Genomic DNA, 16412 nt, shown 5'->3' on the forward strand with positions numbered 1-16412 from the left:
ACAAAGGTTGCAGAGATTAAGGTTTAAAGTTGAGGCCCTCCGTATAAGTTGGCTATCTTTCTTCTAGCACAGTAATTGGCATTAAGTGGTCTTATGTATCTGGGAGAAGACAAGCGAGGGGCAAGGGCCTCAGACACCCATGGGCATCACTCCCCACACCCCAGCTGGATGCCCACAAGACTCGCAGCTGCCTCCTTAGTCTGTGGCCTCATCGGCTCCAGGAGTACCAGGCTATAGGACCTAAGCTAATCCCCCCCTCCTGCTGTCCATCCATTATGTCGCTTTGTCCCCAGGTGGTAGGTGAGTGGAAATTCAGCAGGATTCATTGTGACATCTTCGTCACTCTGGACGTCATGATGTGCACAGCGAGCATCCTGAACTTGTGTGCCATCAGCATCGACAGGTGAGCCCAGCCAGGGTGGAAGAAGTTGCTCTGGCCACTCACCATTCTGGCTGCCCCAGCTTTTCTCAGAGCCAGGCTGTGTTTGGTGTCTGTGATGCTGTGCAGCTGGTTGTGTGCATGTGGGTCCATGTGTTTGTGTGTATGGGTGTGCATGTGTGTATGGGTGTGCATGTGTGTATGTTTGGCTAGGAGAGCACACACTCCCTAAAGAGAAGCCATCTATGGACAGTGATGCTGCCAAGCATACTCAGACAGTGACTGGTACAAAAGGGGAAATGTGATTCTGATGGAAGCCCTAGCTCTATCACATCTTACTCATGTGACCTTGGGCAGATGATGGACGTTTTCAGAGCTCTCAGTTTCATTTTCTAGAAACCTACATTGATGACACCTGTGGCCTGGAGCTGCAGTATCTGGTTATGCATTTTATGTCCTTGGCACATGGCCAAGGGTCCCAGGCCATGCACACCTTGCTAAGCTGCATCCTTGGAGCCTTCCACTAATTTGCACAGATATGACCCTACCTCCCTCACACCATTCTTGGAAGATGAAATAAGTTAATGAATGAGAAGTGCTGGGTAGAACAATGTGATGAAGGATTGTAAACAATTGCCATTGTTATTTCCTACTAACTAAGGCTTAAATCTTGCTCTGAGGGGCCTGGCTAACAATTTATCAACAAACATTTCCACCTTATGGGCTCAGCACAAGTGCAGTGGGTACAGTTTCAAAACTGCAAAGATCCAGGCCATGGTTCTTTGAAAAGCCTGAAATCCAAGTGGGGCCGGTTAGAATAATAGATATGAGCCAAGAGTAAACAATAGCTCACCAGTGATTAAGTGTTTGGGCTTTGCCAACTGTCCTTGCCATCTGAGTTTGGGGACAGGAGGGAGGGTTGAGTTAGCATCTCAGGCAAGCTTCATAGAGGTGTGTCAACTGTTTAGCCCCAAGGAGTGTGTGCATATTGTGGAGTGAGGGGTCCCTGGGCCTGCACCCCAGATTCAGGGTCCCCCGCCCTTGCAGGTACACAGCTGTGGCCATGCCCATGCTGTACAATACGCGCTACAGCTCCAAGCGCCGGGTCACCGTCATGATCTCCATCGTCTGGGTCCTGTCCTTCACCATCTCCTGCCCACTCCTCTTCGGACTCAATAACACAGGTACATTCTGCTTTTGTTTGCCTGAGGCTCAGCTGGCCCTGGGCCCCCGCTCCCTCGAAGGGCCCTGAGGGAGCAGAGTCCCTGGCACAGATATGGGCGGAGGCCCAGTGGAGGCCTGTCGCTACCCTGGACTGAGTCCAGGCTACGTGTCCTGGGCCAAGCCCAACTCAAGAGTTGTTCTAGGTTGGCAGAGAGGAAACAGTGGCCCAGGACACAACGGAGTTGGATGAGGAGTGGGGATAATGGTTCAGGGGGATGTCTGGGAATTTTCAACTTTGGTTATTAAGTTGAAGAGGCAAGACATGCTTCACAAACTGCATGTGTGTATATGTGCACATGCACATGGGATGGCGGAGGCTACTGGGCTTCCATCCGCCCCTGACAATGGTATTTTTGTAATGAAGCTTCAGCCCTCAGGGCCTGCTAAACCCGGGTCAGGCCTGAGCCACCTGGAGCAGGAAAGCTAGAAGTGAATAGGAGGTGAGCTGACCACATGCCCATTTCTGTGGGAGGCAGAGTCAGGAGTGTCTCAGACAGAGGGAACACAAAGCCCCCACCAGCATGGAACTTCCTCTCTTCAGGGAGGCAAGAGCAATGGCAGGTGTGCACCTCTGGAGATCATAGCAACAAAAGATACAGTGAAGCCTTGAAAATGTGTGGTTCAGTATCTATTATAAGCATCACAGGAATTCTAAGTGGGAATAGCACTAAACATACTTGGATTAATGCACAAGGCCCTGAGATAGAGGACAGGCATCTGGTAGACCTGGAAGGGCACACAAACATATGAAACACATAGGAACACAAGTGAGTTCAACAAACAGAGCCAAGTTATCTTGCTGCAAACATTAAAAGGTGGCCAACCTCTCCTAATACACAGGTCAGACTAAAAGTTTTACTCTTTTAAAAGTTTTCTTGTGTCATTCTTTCTGGATACACTGGCTTCACTTGTTATGCCCAGACATGGCAAAACTAATGACGAAGTAATGAGGGAATAGTAATGGAAAGACATGGGAGCAGTCCATCATCACAGCTTAACTTTTTACTCACAATCGTGTTTTTGATACTCTGGATTCTGCTGTGCGTTTATGTATATCTAAGATGACCAGGCAGCCTTAAACATCTAGTTGCATTCATATTCTCTGTAAAATTGCTCCTTGTTCCTGGAAGGACATGAATGGGCTCTTGTGGAATTATGGCCAGTGGGCCCGCTGACTCCCTGCCTGTCCGGGCTCTCCCTCCCGCAGACCAGAACGAGTGCATCATTGCCAACCCGGCCTTCGTGGTCTACTCCTCCATCGTCTCCTTCTACGTGCCCTTCATCGTCACCCTGCTGGTCTACATCAAGATCTACATTGTCCTCCGCAGACGCCGCAAGCGAGTCAACACCAAGCGCAGCAGCCGAGCTTTCAGATCCCACCTGAGGGCTCCACTAAAGGTCTCAAGACACCCCCCAACCAACTCCGAGTGTCCCCACCTAACCATTACCAAGAGGGCTCATCCTATGCTCAGGTGGGGGCTTGGGAAACCTCAGCAAGGGTTAGGTCTAGGCTAAAGGAATTCCCAGGAGCTGGGCAAGGGCAGATTTTGAAGGCATGGACCTCAGTGGAGCAATTTGAGTCTCCAGGAGAGGGAGGCAGGGTCCATGACACTCAACAACAGGGAGAAGTCTTTGCTTGGAGATCTTTGTGACTGAAGGCGGCAACTCTTGCTTGGTACCCCCGTGGGCTCCTCTCTTCCTCTTTTCTGGTTTCTCTGTCTCACTTTAGCTCCCTCTGAGTCCTCCATCCTCTTTCCTTTACCTTCCATACTCTCTGTCCTCCCCTCCAAACACACATCACTTTTCCTGACTTCCTCTCCACTATGTCTCTCCTCTGCTGCTCTTTCATTTTCCCCCTGATGTCTTGTGAATTCTCCCCTTCACTCAGTCCTTCACAAGGAAGACAGTGTGTGGGCACAGAAGGAACAAGAGCTCTTGGGCTAGAAACGTCAGGTTCAGATCCTGTCACTGCCACTTTTTTTGCTGAGTGATCTTAGGCAAGTTGCTTAACTTCTACGAGCCTGTTTCCTCATCTGTTAAATGGGAATCCAAATACCAGCCTCACAGGGTGGTCTTGAGGATTCCACGTCAGAAGGGACATGAGTGTGCCTAGCACAGTGCCAGGCCCTTAGCAGGTGCTCCTTAAAAAACAAGGTCCTTGTGTCCCTCGTCATACCCACCACTTTTTGTCTCATTCCAGCCTTCCCCTTTGCCCCAACTGCCTCCTCTGGCCCCTACCCTCCTGATCTCTGAGCCCTTCTGCCCAGTCTGAGTTCCATGGACTGCTGCACTTTGGGTTTCTGTCCCCCTTCCATCCCCACCACCTTGTGTGACCCATGTGCTGGCTCACTCCACAGGGCAACTGTACTCACCCCGAGGACATGAAACTCTGCACCGTTATCATGAAGTCTAATGGGAGTTTCCCAGTGAACAGGCGGAGAGTGGTAAGTGCTCAGGCCAGGGACCCAGAGCCAGGTCTTTCTGCCCCTAGGGAAGCCCACTGGCCATGGTTCTGAGACCTCAGAAGCTGGCCAATGGGAGAAGCACCCCAGAAACCCCCACCTTGCCTCAGCTGAAGGCAGACTCACCGTGCACACCTCCAAGCAGGCATGAAGTGAGACACCGTTCTGCAAGGCACGGATGTGTACAAGAAAATGGTTGGCCGTACCAACATAATACAAATGATAATAATGGCTATTCACATTTCTCAAACATCTACCATATCCCTATTATCTCATCAAATCCTCACCACGACCCCGGGAGGTAAGTCTCTTTGATCGAACCGATCTTCAGTTGACAGAAGAGGAAACAGGCTCAGAGAGATTAGGCAACTCACCCGTCTCAAGTGTTGGTGACACTAAGCCCAGACCTGTGTGACTCTGAAATCCACACCTGTGTTCTTTCCACTGACATGAGCTGCCTTATGGATGGGCAGGTTCTGGGGTAGGACGGAGCAGAGCAGCTGTGGGGACTGGTGGTGGAGCAGTTTGTGTACATAGAGCCCTCAGGTGCAGAAGCACAGCAGACCTCAGCCTCTGCCAGGTGGTAGCTGTACCAGCATGCAAGCAGCAGGTGTTCCATCCTCCAGAGGGATGGAGAACAGGGCCAGAGAACCCACAGAAGGCCGCATACAAAATCCAGATCTGGTGTCCTGCCTTCACCTGCACTGCAAGGGCAGGACTCTAAGAAGCTGTTTATGAGGCAGGTGCCAAAACAGAGCCTCAGAGTCAGGGCCAAGGCAGCAGCCCAGTTATGCCACCTGGGCACATAGTGAGGCTGTACTTTAGAAGTTCAGACTAACATCTCCAAGGCCTCAAACAAGAGAACCTATGGAAGAACCCAGGAGGCCATGAGTGGATCCATGCCAGGGCCCTCTAGGTCACCCCAGCAGGGAAGATGTGGGGCCCCAGGGGTCAGCCCTTGGGCACCTGGATTAGTCTATCCAGGAGAATATGGAGCCCATGTGTGTACGCAGGTGCAGGTACCCATGAAGTGGGAGCACTGGGCCCCTTGTCTGACAGGGAGAACAGGGGCGGGCGCCCTCTTTGCAGTCGGAACATGAGTTTCTGGAGGCAGGGCCAAACATCATCAGCTCTTGACCCCAGCAGCCACTGCGGCACCTGGCACTTTGCTAACAGTAAGTGTTGCTCAGGCCATGAGAGACAAGTCCCTGGTATTCATCCCTGGCAGAACAGAAGTGGGATATTGAGGCTGCATGAGGATTGCCATGGGAAAAAGGACAGGGGCAATCCTGCACGGGCTGCCATGGGTCCTGGGTCCCATGCCTCAGTGACATCCTTGCCTCCCTGGCAGGGTGACCCTGTGATGTTTGCAGGAGTCTTCAGAGAGGGAAAGGGAGGGGCCCGTGTGATGGGTGGCTGATGCCTGGGAACTGGTCCGGCTTTACCCAGAGCCCTCTGCCTCTGGTGCAGGAGGCTGCCCGGCGAGCCCAGGAGCTGGAGATGGAGATGCTCTCCAGCACCAGCCCACCCGAGAGGACCCGGTACAGCCCCATCCCACCCAGCCACCACCAGCTGACTCTCCCCGACCCGTCCCACCACGGTCTCCACAGCACTCCCGACAGCCCCGCCAAACCAGAGAAGAATGGGCATGCCAAAGGCCACCCCAAGATTGCCAAGATCTTTGAGATCCAGACCATGCCCAATGGCAAAACCCGGACCTCCCTCAAGACCATGAGCCGTAGGAAGCTCTCCCAGCAGAAGGAGAAGAAAGCCACACAGATGCTCGCCATTGTTCTCGGTGAGTCGGCCCTGGCTGCTGGCCACAGCCCGGTCTGTGAAAGGTCCCATTCCCTGCCATGTTCTTCCTAACCATGGCTGCAGGATCATGGGGCTAGCATTTCCTCAGGCACAGGCCAAGCCCATTGACATACAGACAGCCCTATTAGGTAGACTCTGTAATTGTGCTCACTTTACAGATGGGCAAACAGAGTTTTAGAGTGGTTATAAAACCTGACCAAGAGGACCCATGGTTTGAACTCAGGCAGTCTGACTCCAGAGTCTGGAAATTTGACCAGTCTATTATGCTGGCACCAGAACCTCATGGGCCTATGTGCCCAGGAAAGTCACTTTCTCTCTCTAGGCTCCTCATCTGTAGAGTAGGTTACTTCTCAGGGTTGTCGTGGCAATCAGTTGGCGAAAGCATTTTCTAAACTACAAAGCACTATCCATATGTAAGTGTCATTATTATGGTTTTTATTACTATCGCTCTTTTTGAGGAATTGGGAAATTCAGTTCACTTGCACTCAAACAAGACTCCATGGGACCAGAGCTGTGAGAAATAAAAGGGATGTTGGGGAGTGGCCCCCAATCTAAATGAAAAGCAGCCCTGTCCACAAAGCAGGATTTTTCAATAGAAGTCTAGAAAACCACATAGTAAAGGTCAAAACCCAAAAGGTGGACTGATATGGGTGGCTGGGAAAAGGAGGGACCCCTGTGACTCTGTCTTCCAGGAAGCACCTGAATCCCCTTTGACTGCCCAATGATCCTGGGGCGTGAGTGGGGCAGCTGTTACCTCCCTTCTTTTATGAATGAGAGCACTTGGTCCCATGGGACCACTCACGATCATGGGACAGGGATGTGGTAGGCTAGGATTGGAGCCAGGCCCTCTGCTGCAGTCCATAGGGGCTCAGCTCTGTGGCCCTACTCCTCCCAGACACCATGCAGTCTCCAGGGATGCCTCCTGTGCCTGTAGGGCATTCCATGTACACACTGCTTCCAGGCTAAATATCACACCTGCGCAGGAGGTCCTGGAAAAAGTGCACCTGAGTTAGGTGAGCAGAGCAGGTAGGTGGCCGCCCTGGGTGAGAGGGCGTGGTTCAAGGCAGGAACTAGCAAGGGTATACCCACCAAGACTGGGGAAACTGGGGGAAGGCTGGAGCAAGATCATTTGGGGACCTGGATAGACCGGAGTTCAGCTCTCAGCTTCGCTGCTCAAGAGTGAGTGACCTTGGGTATATTGCAGAGCTGTTGTGAGTGTCTTTCTCATGTATCTCATGGGGATGCTATACGAACTAAGTGGCATGGGTCTATAGCCCTCAACGATGACCTGGAAGTAGAGTAGATATTTCCATTTCTACTGGCTAACCTTGGCTCAGAATGGTAACCTTTTGGATTTATTGTTAAACCATGTACCCTTTCCTAGGAGGTGGGAAAGGGACAAATGAGGAAAGTGAGGCTGAAGGAGCTGAAGGGATCCTTCACTGCAAATGGGCATCAGAGGCAGGTCTAGGATCCAAGACCGGGACTCCTCCTACAGTGCTGCTGTGGCTACAACCCGCTGTCTTGGCATATGAGCCGGGGCGCACTGGGTGCGGGTGTTCCCAGCCGTGCCTCCCCGGCCCTGGGGACCAGCCTGACCATGCCCTTTCCCCCAGGCGTGTTCATCATCTGCTGGCTGCCCTTCTTCATCACACACATCCTGAACATACACTGTGACTGCAACATCCCGCCTGTCCTGTACAGCGCCTTCACGTGGCTGGGCTATGTCAACAGCGCCGTGAACCCCATCATCTACACCACCTTCAACATTGAGTTCCGCAAGGCCTTCCTGAAGATCCTCCACTGCTGACTCTGCTGCCTGCCCGCACAGCAGCCTGCTTCCCACCTCCCTGCCTGGGCCGGCCAGCCTCACCCTGTGAACCGTGGGCAGGAAGGCCTGGGTGGATCGGCCTCCTCTTCACCCCGGCAGGCCCTGCAGTGTTTGCTTGGCTCCGTGCCCCTCACTGCCCGCACACCCTCACTCTGCCAGGGCAGTGCTAGTGAGCTGGGCATGGTACCAGCCCTGGGGCTGGGCCCCCCAGCTCAGGGGCAGCTCATAGAGTCCCCCCTCCCACCTCCAGGCCCCCTATCCTTGGCACCAAAGATGCAGCCGCCTTCCTTGACCTTCCTCTGGGGCTCTGGGGTTGCTGGAGCCAGAGTCAGGGCCCAGAGGCTGAGTTTTTTCTGTTTGTGGGGCTTGGCGTGGAGCAGGCGGTGGGGAGAGATGGACAGTTCACACCCTGCAAGGCCCACAGGAGGAAAGCAAGCTGTCTTGCCGAGGAGCCAGGCAACTTCAGTCCTGGGAGACCCATGTAAATACCAGACTGCAGGATGGACCCCAGAGATTCCCAAGCCAAAAACCTTAGCTCCCTCCCACACCCCGATGTGGACCTCTACTTTCCAGGCTAGTCCGGACCCGCCTCACCCCGTTACAGCTCCCCAAGTGGTTTCCACGTGCTCTGAGAACAGGAGCCCTCATCTTGAAGGGCCCAGGAGGGTCTATGGGGAGAGGAACTCCTTGCCCTAGCCCTCCCTGCTGCCTTCTGATGGCCCTGCAATGCATCCCTTCTCACAGCACATGCTGGCCAGCCTGGGGCCTGGCAGGGAGGTCAGGCCCTGGAACTCTATCTGGGCCTGGGCTAGGAGACATCAGAGGTTCTTTGAGGGGCTGCCTCTGCCACACTCTGACGCAAAACCACTTTCCTTTTCTATTCCTTCTGGCCTTTTCTCTCTCCTGTTTCCCTTCCCTTCCACTGCCTCTGCCTTAGAGGAGCCCATGGCTAAGAGACGCTGAAAACCATGTGGCCTGGCCTGGCCCTGCCCTGAGGAAGGAGGGGAAGCTGCAGCTTGGGAGAGCCCCTGGGCCCTAGACTCTGTAACATCACTATCCATGCACCAAACTAATAAAACTTTGACGAGTCACCTTCCAGGACCCCTGGGTAGAAGGGAGCAGCACCACTTCCGTGCTTGGCATTCAAGTGTAGCAAGACCCCTGTGTCTGCAGGGTCTAACCCAAGGGAAGCTAGGTCGCCCCCACTGCTCCACCTCCCCTGTTGCAGCTCCTGCTTCCTTTGAAGGACTCATCCTTTGCCCTCTCACCCACTAGGGCAGAGAAGGCTCTGTGGAAAAGGTGGCCTTGGATGTGCTGGCATTGCCTTTGTCTGCCTGTGTCCCTTGTCCTGTCTTCTGTCCCATGTCAGGATCCCCTTCCTCTAGGGCAGGCTAGGAGAAGCAGGGAAGGCCCTGACCACTGCGGTCTGGACAGTTCTCCCTCCTCTCAGCCCCCAGGCTGGTCCCTAGCTCCAAGCCTTCTGGGGCAAAAACTTGGTACTGCCCCGACAACAGAAACTTGGCTTTCTACAAATGAAGCGTAAATCAACCCAGTGAGGGAGGAATATTCTTACCACCTTGAGAATAACCGCAGTGATGACAAACAAGGTGCTGGCACCCACGGGCTCAGGCGCTGGGGAGCTGTCAGGGCGTAATTTGCATGCTAAATACAATATTTTTAGCACCAAAGTTTGGAGCACTTAACTTGCCCTGAACAGTTAATTATGGACTTTGATCTTCTCCCTAAACCTAAAGGTAGCACTAAGCCCTGGGAGAGGCTCCTGTCCCCAGGAGCACCCCGATTCTGGAAGGTGAGCAAAACAGGCCCCTAGTCTAACTCGGGGGGACCAATGACCCAGTGACCATCTCCTGGGGAAAGCATCAGGTCCCCAAGGGGGCTAGAAGCCCCAGGGACCCAACCCATCCCCATTGCACACATACCATGCTCAAAGTCTGTGAAAGATCTTGACCTGGATGGACGCTTCAAAGTATATCCCATGATTAGAAATCTTATGAGGGTATACAGGCTTATCAGATGTGAGGATTGGAGGAGATGACAAAGAGAAGCAGAGGGAAGAAGAAGGAAGGGAGGGAGGGAGAGAGGGAGGGAGGGAAGGGAGACCCAGAGCAGAGTGAGAAGAGCATTGACAGGGAGCAGAGGGGAAGAGGGCAGGGCAGGGGCGGGAGGCGGGGCAGGGGAAAGTTGCCCACAGTTGTCACGAGGCTTCATGTCTTTCTGCCAGACAGCAGATTGACAGCTAGAGTGGGCAGGGGGAGGGCTGGGCTCCACCTTCTCCCCCCCTCATACTTCAGGGGCAAAGAAATGGGAGGAGTAGGACCCGACACGACACGGGAACATAAGGTGGAAGGGGGTGGCCCAGGCTCTGATTCTTTCCAGAGAGGTCCTGACGATGGTCTCTTGCTCTTGACGGCAGGATGGAAAGGAAGCCTCCAGTTTTCACTCCTCTGCCTTTCCCTAGGTTTCTGTCTGTGCCTGTGCCACTCTGTAGAGTGCCTTTTAATCAAAGGATCATTCATTTACCTTTACAGCAGGTAGAGTCTGCACCCTTGTCCCCTGCACTGCCCTTTCCTAGAGCACAGCCCAGGATCACCACCTAAGGGCCAAGCACAGTGGGACACTTTGCATATGTCATCTTAGATGGGAATGGAAATCACACAGTCACAACGGGGCAGACCCAGAGGTGACTGCAAGTCTTCAAGTCTTCAATTCTTCAAGGCTTCAGGCCATCGTTCTTCCTCCTGGGTCCTGAAGGACTCTCAGGTGGCCCTGGGCTGGGGAAAGCTCCTGGGAATTAGAAGATGAGTTGTCCAGCAGGCTAAGAAATTGCATTGCTTCATCCACCTATCTGCTGTCTTCCTCAGGGAATATTTATTGAGCAATTCTTGTGCTCCGGGCCCTGGGTGAGGTGCTGGGATTAAAACAGTGAAGAATGGTCACCATCCCTGCCATCGTGAGTCCAGTCTGGTGGGATCACAGCAATGTGAGACTCCACTTCCCCCAAGGCAGAGCCCAGGGAGGGCAGACACAGCACAGGCACACGATGCGCACTTCCAAGGCACCTTTCTCCTAGATGACGTGTGACACAGCAGCACTGGTGTGCCTTGGCCTTGAACAATTAGGTAGGGCATCAGTAGGGGCAGGAAGACTGACAGCATGGACCACTACTTCCTGCGTGGCTGGGGCAGGAGGCCCTGAAAGAAGCAGCTACAGATCCTGCTTTCCAGGTGGTCTCAGCACAGGCATAGCCAATTGCTTGCAACTAAGAACACTGAAGCCAGGCCTGCTTTGGGGGCATTTCCAGCATCCCCTCCTATCTGGAATCTCTTCCCAAAACATCCATGTCCCCAGGGACTGCATAGCTCCTTTTACCTGGTGGCCCAGCCTTCTCTGTGTCCCACTGGCTCACTGCCCTCCTGGGTCCCAGGACCTGGGCTGAGTGTGCAACTTGAGCTTCCATCTGCGCAGGGCCCTCTCTGCGGGTTTGCCCTCCCTGATGGCATGTTCTTCTCCTAACCCCCTGGAGTGAGGGGCATTCTTATCGTCTCCGTTACAGAGGAGAAGCCTCTCATACAGAAAGGGTAGTTTCCCTTTCAGGCTAGATCTTCTGATGCTACATCTTGCATTGTCCATTCCAGCCCAGGCTTCTGACCAGCGTGAGTGCAGTTGAAAGAGGCTAGGATGGTCAGAAGATTTTTTTAAAAGACGAAGAATACCTGTTTTGGACCAGACCTGTAGGGTAACAGCCTGGGGTGCGTGTAAACAGAACTTGGGCTGCTCCAGGGAGCAAGTGGGTAGGTGGTGGGGGCAGAGCAGTTATTAGTGGGGCTTCAGGAGTGAGAGGGCCAGTCTGGGCATCTGTGTGCTGGAGGATCCTCTCCTGCCAACCAGGTGGCCCCTGGCTCTGCTACACTAGTTTCTGGGAGTGCAGGGGAAGCAGGAAGCTGGTGGGGGGAGAGTGGACCATCTTTGGAGTGGGGAGACCTACCCTGGCTTTGTGGGCTTAGAGGGGACATGGGAAGGGGGTACCTGGTAGGAACAGCTTCCTGCTTCCTCTCTCATCACAGTTCTGCTACTTGGCAAATAAGACCCCATTGGAGCAGAGGCCCAGAGAGGCGGAGGAGAGGGAATGGCAAGGAGGGATGTGGAGAGACCTTTCACTCCCAACTGGAGCCAGAGACAACCCCAAGTTCATAGGAAGTGCTGCATGACCGCTCCACTTGCATGTGGCTTTCTCCCACTTTCATACCTGGCTTCTGACACCCAGAGCTGCGTGTGAGGCCAGGGAGAGGGGGCCACCTCCCTGGCACCCCAGGGCCAAGGGGAGCCAGAGCTGCACAGGAAGTGAAGGAATGCTATCAAGAAGCCGGTGAGGTGGTGCCATTCCAGGAATGGGAGGGGCAGGGCCTGGGGCCACGGACTGTGCAGAGACAAAGCTGGGCCATCCATACCTTCTGGATTTTCCTGATCAGGCCCAACTCCAAACACTCTGTCCTGTTGCCCCAGAAGTGTGTAAGTTGGGAGGGTCATTTGGGGACCAGGCTCTGTGCTGCATCCAGGGCAGGGGAAAGCATGGGAGGGGCAAGAGAGGCAGGACACTGCCCTGGAGGAGACAAGTCCCTTGTTGGTTTTCTCCCAGAGCTGATGGCACAGACCTGACCCAGGCTCTGGGTAGAGGAGGCATGAATGCCTGGTGGGGCTAGCCCTTGCCCTGTAACTGACCTGATCCATAGGTGTTTCCCAGGAGGCCTCAGTGTCTCAGCCCACACCAAGGCACTAAAGGAGAGTCTCCTTTTCCTTTCCTGAATGTATCGGCAAAGGAAAATGGGCAGAGGCTTCTAAGAGCATTCTTGCAAAAGGCTCCCAAGGGATGGGCTGTCTATGTCTTATTGCAAGAGAAACATTCCTCTGATTTAGGAGGAACTGCAAGAAATGAATGTGTTGAGTGCTTATTAACTGCCTTGCCCTCTGACTGGCAGGGCATCAGGTTTAATTCTTACAATGACCCAGAGATAAACATTATTGCTGCTACATGATACCATCAAGCTAAGACAGTTTCAGCAACCTGAGATCTGCAACTAGTAAATGGCTCAGCGAAGACATGCACCCAGGTCTGCCTGTCCAGGTACACTAGACCCAGCCCCCCACAGTTTCCCTCCCTGACCTCAGCCCAGCCTGGTTCCTGCCCTCTGTCCCTTACATTACCTTACAGCAAAAACCCCTGCTGCCTGTAATCTGATTCAGCGAGCAGGGAGGAAGCACCCTCTGAGCTCCAGACACCAGGGCACTAAGAGAGGACTGGATAGAACACAGAAACAAGTAGGGCGTGGTGACGTGGCATGCAATGAGCAAGGAAGATGGACCCGACAGCAGCTCTGTCAACCTCACTGCACTGGGCATCAGGACAGAATGCCCCTGAGGAAGGAGTGAGCATCTCCAGGGGGCAAGCAGAGACGTCTTCGTGGGCAGGGACAGGCAAGTTGGATCTGGAAGGGCAGATCGGATCCCAGTAGGCACCGGTGGAAGGAGAGGACACAGCACTAGCAGGAAGAGGGGCCTGGGGCTGGTGGGTGCTGCAGCAAGGCTGGCTGGGTTTCAGAGTGGGCAGGAGCCCTAACTCACTAAAGGCCCTCACGTATTGGTGAGATGTGTTCTATAGGTAAGCGCAGAGGGCATCAGGAAAGGAATGTTCCTGAACACAAGATCACCCCAGAGCTGCCATCTGTGTGTTCAGGAAGTCCTGGGGCTCCCTCCTTCCTCTCCTCCCTGCCACAGGTCTGGAGCCCTGTTTCCTCCCCTTCTCAGCCCTGCCCATTATCATTCTCTTCCTGGGGCTCAGTGCCCTCAGGTTGGCTTTGGAGAGGGACACGGTCTCCCCAGTCTCCTCATTTCCCATAGCCCTTTTCAGCCCTGAGGAGTTTTCTGCTGATCCCCGCAGTCCTGCCTCCCTTCAAGACAGTCGCAGCAGCCCGTTTGGGCCTCTGCCCTACACTTTGCTGTGGAGACAGCTTGCCAAGCCTCCCTGCTCCTTTAGGATTCCCAGCCTCATAACCAGAGGGTTCCACCAACAGCTTCCATCTCCCAGCACAAGAAGGGATCCAGTTGGAACAATCTGGGCTATCTGCATCTCTGGGGATGGCTAGGCTGGGGGATGCCATCTCCCAGGACCCAGGAATGTCCTCCTTGAGATGGGCTGGATTGGTTCAAGCACAGTTTAGGATGGGAAAGGAGGCTGTCATATGGGTAAAGGGTAATGAAGGGGTTACCTGAGTAACACTGGTGAGAAAGGACAGGAACAGAAAGCTGGAAGAGGAGAGAGGTGACGGTGAGTACCAATGCGTGCTGGAGATAGGCGTGATCTAATTGCATCCCCTAGATAACAAATCTGTTCTAAATACAGATGCCGAAGCCTGGAAAATCTGGGTAAAGTCCACAGCTAGCAAAGGGCAGAATTGGGATGCCAAGCCGGGTGAGCCTTGCTCTGAAGCCCCATAGGGCAGGGTCCCCATCTCCCACCATTGTCCCCCATTTCCTCATCCTGCACACAGCTGAAGAGGTCTTTAGGATGCCTGGCATGTTCTGATTGCATCCTTCTTCTGCTGGGAAACTGACAGCAGCTCCCAACTGTCCCTCATCCTGTGTGGGAGCTCCCAAATCAGAATGGACATTCAGGTCTCTCCATTGAATACACACCTCCCCCACCCGCACCTCAACAGCACTGTCCCTCCTTCGGCTGGCCACTCTCTGCTCCCCATAGCAGCTGTGTCTCTTTCACATTCCCCAGCCGATCCTCTCCCCTTCTATCCAGTCCAGGCTTTGCTCCTCTTCCGTCCTGTCCTTGTCCTCATTCAACATACGCATCTTCCAGGAAAACCTTTCCTGATCGACCCCACGCAACATGGCAACTGCCTGGAGGAGGCGAGACAGGTATAGACTGTGCTGTCCACTGTCCCCATGTGGCTAGACACCCACATTTAATTTATTGAAATAAAAAAACTAGATTCCTTGGTCACACTAGCCACATTTCAAGTGCTCAGCAGCACCTGTGGCTGGCGGCTACCCTACTGAGCAGTGTGGATGTAGAAGGCTTCCATCCTCCCAGTGCTGGTCCACAATGGCTCCTAAGTTAGGAGTTCGGATACCTTCAACTAAAATAGGGTAGAAAGGGTGAAGTCGGGCTTGTGGAGGGAGAAGAGAATGCTCAGTTTGGGACACTTTGAGTTGAAGGGGTCTACTCCTGTAGACCCCTTCAACTCAAAAATTGTCCCAAACTGAGCATTCTCTTCTCCCTCCAAGTGGAGATGCCCAGTAAGAAATTGGGGAGCTCTTTTCCCCCGATCCCCAATCTCCCCTAAATAGGGCTTGAACTTCTACTGGAGACCCTCTCCTTGGGAATTTCAAGGGCCTCATTCAAACCCAATTTTAAACTTCCCTAGGGAAGCTCTAGAAGGCAGCTGTGTTGAAATGGGACTCAAGGTGGATACCGTGTGTGTTTGTGTGTGTGTCTATGTCTGGCTAGGAGTGGCTTGATGGGGCAGAAGAGGACACTGGTAGGCAATGAGGGGCCATGTTGGCCAGGGCTGGCCTGAAGTCACCTCTAAGAGTTATCTGTTAGAGGAAGGAAGTGGAGAAAGCAGGGGTGTGAGAATCTCTGCCTAGACTCAGGATCACCAGAGCTGAAATGATTCCCAGGGACAGTGCTGTCCACATCTCCACAGCATCCCTGCCATTCATTGGACACTAGGTGCAAAAGGATCATCTACTTTTTCTAACTCTTTTCTTCAAGGCGTTTTCTCACTTCTCAGCTCTTTCCAACAGGATCAGCCAGTCACTCTTCTCCCCCATTGGTTCCCTCCTGATCACTCCCACTGATGAATCTGAGCAACCCTGGCTGGAAGTATGTAGCTCCAGAGCCTTCTCTGGCTCTCGTAGAGTCCTAGATTTGGAGTTAGATCTAGAAGGGCAGATAGGATCCTGGCAGACACTGGTGGGAGACTTCAGAGTGCAAAGAGAGGCAAACAGCCCTGTGCCTCCTCCACTTCCCTCCTCTTGCTCCCGCATGTTCTGGGAAAGATAGAGCTCCTAGGGGAATCTTTAACTACAAATTTTGCCTAAGGCTTTGTCTCAGTGAGACTAAAGAGATTGAGCTGGGCAGCTAGCAGGGAGTAGGAGGATGGAACAGTCAGCTGAGTGCTCCCTGCACCCAGTCCTCAGGAGTCCAAATGGGAGAGAAAAAGACCTCTGACACCCAAGCTGCTGGCCACTGATGTCTGCAAGATTATTCTAAGGAAAGGCACAGAGAGAAACCATGGGACGCTCCGATGCTTCTCAGCCCTGGTGCTCTTCAGAATCACCTGGGAATTGTTAAGGATGCTCACACCAGGTTTTACCCTGGAGGTTCTGGTTTAAATGGTTGAGGGTAGGGCCAGGCGTTGGTATATTTTAAAAGCCCCTCGCCCAAGAGATTTTAATGTGCAGGCTCGGTTTACAACCATGGCTCTAGGACATACTCCAGCTTCCTGGGCTCACATCTGACTTTCCATGGTGGCCATAAGCTATGGCAAGGCAGTGGTAAAGGGCCCAGGGCCCAACAGGCTGGAGCTGTGGTACAGAGGCCAAAGGATGGAGGACACAAAGCTGCTAGCTCTGCTGAAAGGGACTTGTTAATTCAACAGGATTG

At 53.5% G+C, this 16412-nt stretch overlaps 1 protein-coding gene across 2 annotated transcripts in view; it reads left to right on the plus strand.

Moving 5' to 3' along the window:
• Positions 1-8825, plus strand: part of DRD2 (dopamine receptor D2) — a 65800-nt gene extending 56975 nt beyond the window's left edge. Inside the window, exons 3-8 of one of the 2 annotated variants that reach the window (XM_030829698.1) lie at positions 294-403; positions 1427-1563; positions 2811-3001; positions 3961-4047; positions 5536-5863; positions 7500-8825. In XM_030829698.1, the coding sequence (XP_030685558.1) occupies positions 294-403; positions 1427-1563; positions 2811-3001; positions 3961-4047; positions 5536-5863; positions 7500-7693 (1047 nt within the window). In that variant the 3' untranslated portion in view covers positions 7694-8825. The remainder of the gene's footprint in view (positions 1-293; positions 404-1426; positions 1564-2810; positions 3002-3960; positions 4048-5535; positions 5864-7499) is intronic. The other variant, XM_030829699.1, reaches the window with a different exon arrangement.
• The last annotated feature ends 7587 nt before the right edge of the window (positions 8826-16412 follow it).

The sequence above is a fragment of the Nomascus leucogenys genome, chromosome 15 (assembly GCF_006542625.1).
Source record: "Nomascus leucogenys isolate Asia chromosome 15, Asia_NLE_v1, whole genome shotgun sequence".
NCBI classification, from domain to species: Eukaryota; Metazoa; Chordata; class Mammalia; order Primates; family Hylobatidae; genus Nomascus; species Nomascus leucogenys.